The 6,891-nt window shown below is 39.8% G+C and overlaps 2 protein-coding genes across 8 annotated transcripts in view; one reads left to right on the forward strand and one right to left on the reverse strand.

Annotated features, from left to right (window-relative positions):
- The window catches only part of LOC107090944 (ankyrin repeat and BTB/POZ domain-containing protein 2-like), a 63,060-nt gene that overhangs the window by 22,778 nt on the left and 33,391 nt on the right, over positions 1–6,891 (forward strand). The window lies entirely within an intron of this gene.
- Positions 1,621–6,891, reverse strand: part of LOC107090945 (serine/threonine-protein kinase BRSK2-like) — a 149,457-nt gene continuing 144,186 nt past the window's right edge. For 5 of the 6 annotated variants that reach the window (XM_015384606.1, XM_015384601.1, XM_015384604.1 and 2 more), the window contains one exon: positions 1,621–2,346. In XM_015384606.1, coding sequence (XP_015240092.1) covers positions 2,123–2,346 — 224 coding nt within the window. In that variant the 3' untranslated portion in view covers positions 1,621–2,122. The remainder of the gene's footprint in view (positions 2,347–6,891) is intronic. The other variant, XM_015384603.1, reaches the window with a different exon arrangement.

Here is a 6,891-nt window from a genome sequence, read left to right on the forward strand (position 1 = left end):
ACTTCACTGATGGCTACGTGAGCAACAGTTATTTGACTGAGGGCTAAGTTAGAAACAGCCACTTCACCGACTGCTAGGTTAGCAACAACAGTTTCATGACAGCTACGTTACTAACAGCCACTTCACCGAAGGCCAGGTTAGCAACACTAACTTCACCGAGAGCTACATAAGCAACAGTTACTCACTGATGGCTAAGTTAGTAGCAGATACTTCAGCAACGTCTAAGTTAGCAACAGCTGTGTTAGCTACCGATGGCTAATCGGCAACTGTTGTGCTTCCGACAGCTAAGTTAGCAACAACTACTTCACCAATGGTCAAGGAGAAACTGTTATATCGACAAAAGCTATGTCACCAACAGTAACACAGTGCACTGCCCCCTACAGGTCAAAGGTCAGTTTCTAGATAAAGTTAGGGAGAGCAAGAGTTTAGGTGCCAGGATGGAGCGGAGCCTTGGCTGCTGCCAGAAGGAGTCAATTTCAGGCTGAAATGGTGAAAAGGGAGCTAAGCTAAAAGCAAAACCCTTCCCTAAGCTGCACTGATATGCTCTGACCCTCATGCCAGCATCTACTGTCTTCCACCAAAAGAGACGTCATTCATTTGAACAGGATCACAGAGTGACCCAGGTCAGATACGGAATCCAGGCCCTTCAGTAGGTTCTGGGTCGACTCAGAACTCCCCTCATCCATAGTCATGGGTCAAAAGCTGATCCAGCTAAAATAAGCCTCCTTCATAGTGAGGCTGGGCTCTGATGACATGTTGAACCGTATCAGCAGCGAAAGAGTTGGGTAAAAACATTCATCGTAATTGATGAATGTTGTTAGTAGCAAACACTTAGTGGTGGTTTCAGGACCTGCGTCAACTATTTTAAAGTCTAAAGATGGTGATGTGAGAGCTGGGTGCGAGGAGCTCTGTCTGGGCCTTCTGTGCTCTCCAGGTCAAAGGTTAACTAGGGAGGAGAAGCAGAACAAACTAGAGGGATGTTAGAACACCTAAGGAAGAGGCAAATATTGGGTCTGGGTTACCGCTTTCAATAGAGGGCGTTCAATCAGTTAGAGGTCGCCATGTTTGGGTTAGTTTAGACTAAACATATCAGTAGGTTCCACCCCTGTATCTGGTCCAACAGTAGCTCTGCACATATAAACAGGTTTTAGTAGTCATTCTTTAATGTGGGGTAAATTAGTTTACATCCAGCAGAGCTTTAGAGGGAAGTTAGGAAGATGTATCTTTTTGTCAGGTGGATATGTTCAGGTTTTAATAACTTGAATCACTTCCTCTTTGTTTGGTTTAAATTGTTCAAAGTTAACTGTATAAAAGGGGGACAGGTTTCCCTTCTGGTGTGACCGCGCCTTAACAGAAATACAAACCAACTTAAAATTTCATGTCAGATCATTAGCTGGTCTGTAAAAACAGAACAGATCATTCATTTTTATCTCGTGGCCAAACTCGCCACCTTTTCTATCCAGGATTACTGGAAAAGTCCTCAGAAGTTGTCTTTCCAAAAAGAAACTCAACATTAAAACGAACTACAGTCCAGCCAGTGTCCGTCGCTCCGTCCGCCTCTGCTCGACTCCACCGATTCAAGTCTGATGATCCGTAAAGATGTCAGTTTGTGTAATTTGCTTTTTTTTTATGTACATTTGGGGAAAACTGGAAGAAAAACGGATGAGAGGGGAGGGGGGGGATGGGATTGACAAACATCACTGTCTTAAGGCCTTATTTCCTTTGTACAACTCTTCTGAGACGTTCTGCGTTTGGACTCCTTTTCCGGGGCGCTGGGCTGGGTTTGGTGGCGGCGGGCTGCTGCTGAGGAGCCGTCGAGGTTAATAGTTATTATGGATGATCCCTGGTGGCAGAGACAAGTCAAGCCATCACACATGTGAGGAGGACATAGAGGGACACAGGGAGGAGGGACAGCAAAGCTACATCTGCTGCTAGTTTTTTAAAATACTGATCGACTTTTAAACTCAGCCATTCCCATGATATAGTACAAAAGTTAGAGGCAAAAAGTAGATTTTAGTTTTTTTGTTACTTTCACTCCGAGCTAAAGGGCAAAGTTAGCAGCTCTCTGCTTCGTAATGACCTGATTACTGCGTCTCATCTAGTCATGCACAGCTACCGCTCCTTAAGGGTGTTCCTGTGTCCTGTTGCTGGCGGCCATCTTTGTTTTGTCTTTGCCCGGGGGGCATTTAGAGTCATTGGGAGGGGCCTGGTTGGGCCTGCTTCCGGGAGCATGCTTGGTGGGGGAGCTAGTCGAGGTAGGGCTGCCTGGGGGGTGCGACGCTTGGATGTTCTTCTCGTCTGAAAAAAGCTGTTTAATTACGTCAAAGAAGTTACTCAACGGGCTGCCTACACAGACGGGAAGAAAAGAAAGAACAAAAAGAGAGAGAGAACAAACAACAGATGAGCAATGGGGTCAACATGAGGAGAAGAAGAGGAGGTGATGAGATGAGGAGTGGACCAGGAGAAAAGGAGACCGATGCCTCTGTAGGTAATTAATCCCATTCACCTTCATTTGGAAATAATCTGATTATAGAGCTGGCTGATCAGGGACCGGTACCAGAGCATAAAACTGGAGCCATGACGTCTCAGGCAGTTGCTGAATCACCCTACGTACAATCCAAAAGGTGAGGGAAAGCCCAGATATTGCATAAAAAAATACCTCATATCAACGTTAGCGGCTAGAATCTCAAAGATCTGATATCGTTCTGGTCAGTGAATGCATCTTACCAAAGAGCATGGAGATGCTAGAAGATGCTTAGGTGCTATGTCTTAAGTCTAGCAGCTAGTTGCTTTGCTGAATTTGCAGTTTTTGTCTTTTGAGGCAAACTTTTTGGGTAGAAAAAGGAACCATGTGATCTAGAACATCGATGTTTGTCCCCTGGGGGAGTTAGCCAGACTGACCCAGATCTTAACTCTGTAAACAGAACAGCTAAAAATCCATATTAAAAGTTTCTTTTTACTTTAATCTTCTGTTTGGATGCTGATTGTTTTTGGAAAATCCTAAAATGATTATCACAACAAATATCTACCCGACTCTTTCCCGAACCCTCTGATCCTTGGATCTCAAGCTGCTAGAAGCATCTGATTGGACTGTTTGACGATTCGGTAACTGCCTGCTGTGCCAATAGTTCCTGTCCCATGGTGCCGGTTCTTGTTGTGGATTTAAAATGTTCTCCATCCCCATCACTTGTTTGCATTTGGACAAAACGACGTCCGAATTGAACTTTTTGTTATGTTCTGTTGGCTTGGACCTGTATTGGTTTGTCCTAAATAAGAGGAGACGCATTTTCTGCTTTTGTTTGCTTGGTTTCAGTCTCAGGTTCTCCTGCATGATGAAGGGCCCAAACGGAGCACTGGAAGACTTCCGAATACCACTCGGAACCAAAGATTCTGTTAGATCACCTTAAAAGGACAATTAAACACAAACAAAATAAAATAATTAGTTTGACAATAACTATGAAGAAAATATCAGAGATTTAAAAGATAAAAACAAAAAAAAACTTTAATTTTTTGTTATGTGAAAAGCAGGATTTAGTTTCATCAAGTCCTTTCTTTTCTCTAGATATTTCCTCTATATTTACATTATTGCCTTAAAAACTGTAAAAGCACCTAAAACGTGTTGTTTTATTGGTAAGTTACAGTAATCTTTATTGATTTAAAGCACAGCTGAAACTGAAATAAAGTGTGAAAAAAAAATTTACTTCCTGTTGGTCTAAAGCAGAGGTTGCCAAACTTTTCAACTCCTGACCCCTAAAATTACCAACATAACAAATAGTTTAAAAATAATACGGAGATTTCTGGAATTTTTTTTCCGATTATGTCTCTCATAGTGGACATTAACCTACAATGACAAAATCAGATCCTTCCATGATTTCTAAGTGGGAGACTTTGCAAAATAGCAGGGTGTTCAAATACTTTTTTTCCTCAGTGTATAAACTTCAGCAAGCTATGAGCCTCTGATATCTACTGAACTGTCCCCCAACAAACCTGTAGGGGGAGCTCTACATAAAACTTGGAGTAGGGATGAAAAAGGATGGTAGCTCCCTCAGCAGTGTCACTACCCGATCCGTTCCGCTCATGTGCGAACAGATATACATCCAGGTATCCATAAATAATGTGATTATGGTACTAAACTAATTATTTCTATCCTTAACTCACCAAAGAATAGTAATACACATCCGCAAAAAATGTTTTATAACTTTGGGAGACAATTTTTATGCTTTGTACATTTTCTACCTTAGATTGCTTCTCACGTGATTATCAGACCTGCTCAGAGCAGTCCGGTGAAATAAGATTAAACCATGTTTATCTGCATTTTAGTTTTTTCTTTCTTTTGATAACGCTCTATATAGCATAAGGTTAAAATGAAACAAAAACATAAAACTATAAAACATTAGATTTTGCCAAAGAAAGTTAGCTCCCGGATGTAGCGTAGGATCCCATTTCCGGTGTAGCTCGAGACAAGTGATAAAAGAAAGGAGTTTAAGGCATTTATTTTCTCAAGGAACCCATTATTAACCATTAAAGGTAAAATATAATGTGTTAAAGTTTAACATATTATATTTTAGTACGTTTACTATTTTTTGGTAAGGGAAAACATCATTTAGATATTTTTAACAAACTAAAATCGAGGACGACCTGGAAGTATATCTGGATGCACAGAATGGATCGTTCTTCCGGCACGGATCCTGGAAATGACAAACAGTAAGAGCTTCTACTGAAAGATGAGGCTTCGTGAGATCTGAAGGAGCTGAGCAATGACAAAATGTGTGAATTCTGGACATTTGTTCTCCGTAATGCTTGCTGCTAACCTATTCTTGTGCTAAATGAATTTAGTCTGAAAAATACGGTTATTATTATGAATTGTGTTAATATTTAAATACATAATTTTTTTAAATGACATTTTATTCCTTTTTTTTTCTCAGTGTTTTTTTATTGTCATTACACTGTCACAAGTACGGTGAAACGAAATGAACTCTCTGCATTAAACCCTCCCCTTGGGAAGCAGTGGGCTGCCATTTGCGGCGCCCGGGGAGCAGTGTGGGGTTAAGGGTCTTTGCTCAGGAACCCATAAAGGCAGCCTTTGGGAGTAGGTTTCGAACTCACAACCTCACGATTCCAAGCCCTACGCACTAACCACTATGCAGCCACCTTTTCAATGTTTTTTTAATAATTTAATGGAAAATTTTAATATCAAATTGTGCATTTTATAATCTCACAATATATTTACTGTAATAATTAAATCAAAATAAATAAATGTACTGTTAAATTTATAATATCTACATATTTAAAAGTACATTTATTTATTTCGTAATATATTTTGGTCCTCCATATAATTTAGAAATCACATCACAATGATTGTCAAAATCATCTCAGGACTGCCGGGGGGTCCTGACCGTCGCTATGGGAACCCCTGGTCTAAAGAATGGACTAAGCCGTCCTTTGAAGTGTTCCGTTCTTTAACCTCACACATTGAGACTGAGTTATCAAAAGAAAAGGTAATTTTATGAAATAAAAGGTTATTTTATGTTAAAGTCATTTCCAACAATAAAAAGCTCTTCGCTGCGTCTTCCAGAGCTCCACTGAACCCAACATCACTGTCAACATCCATCACAGCACTCACAGAAAATGCATCCGTTTTCAAGGACAAATATTATTTTCATACAGTCAATAAAACATGCAACGATAAACAGAACAAACATGGTTACACGTCACATATTAATGCCAGAGTTAGTGCAGAACCGGGTTTCCTTTACATCGGATGCCCTTTGGTGGAGATAAATGTGCCGTCGTCATAGAAACTTACCATCACTCATCTGAGACGAACACATTTTCACATTAGTGTGTGGTGTTTAGTGTCAGTGGTTTTTCTTTGCTCTGCTGAACTCTAGAAAGGTTTTGCTGACCCTCAGTGAAGTCTGAGCATGCAAAGGATGGTTAGGAGCCAATCACTCAGGGGCCCACATCCAGCTATCTAATCATTTCTATGGCCCTTTAACAGGGAAAAGAAATAAGAACATGAAATAATAGAAAAACTTCAGCTTGTGCAGACAGTTTAGGTAAATGTTGGTTAAGCCCTGGAGCTTCTTGCACCGTTATAACAAACAATACATTTTTCCTAATCTTTTAAATTAAGATTGTTAGCATCTTATTCTTTTTTTTTTGTTAACATCTCTACCTTCTTTTAATTTAATTTTTTAAAGGTTGACATTAACTTTTTTTGCTTTGATTCTTCTGAAGAGTTTCACTGCTGCTGCTTTTGGATCGTTTTTATAGACGTTTCTGATCCAGGGTCCATTTCATGAAGCAGGTTTAAAAACTAAGTTTTCTAAACCTGAAATTAGGGAAAAGCTGGCAGTTTCTCGATTCCCAAGAACGTAAGTACGGATTATTGTTCTCACCAAGTATGATCTTGAGAAGGACACAGTAAAGTGTGGACTCTGGAAGAACTGGAGCACTATAATTATGGTCAACTGGAACAGAAGCGTACTCGTGACATCACCACATTTAAAGCTAGTCTGGAGCTGCATTTTTACCTCCTATTATTAAGATTTTATTTAAGAATGATCGGCATTACTTCACAGAGAATTAAATATTTACAAGGAGAGGATTCTACAACTCAGTTGTCAGGATACAAAATGTATTTGTCTTTGGTTTGTTTAATATGAGAGACATGCAGATCATTTTTTTTTTTGAGTACATGAAGAACTACTGAAATTATTTTCAGATTACACACAGATTAATTCCGTTGAGGGAAAAGGAATTACCTTAGGGTTAGGATTCAAGGTGGTAACAACCTACTAAGGTATTCCTTAGATAGAAAACTTTGTATCAATTTGACTGTATGATCTGGTTGAACTGTAAAGTGCCTTGAGATGACATGTGTTGTGA

Source organism: Cyprinodon variegatus, unplaced genomic scaffold (assembly GCF_000732505.1).
Source record: "Cyprinodon variegatus isolate N-32 unplaced genomic scaffold, C_variegatus-1.0 Scaffold317, whole genome shotgun sequence".
Lineage (NCBI taxonomy): Eukaryota > Metazoa > Chordata > Actinopteri > Cyprinodontiformes > Cyprinodontidae > Cyprinodon > Cyprinodon variegatus.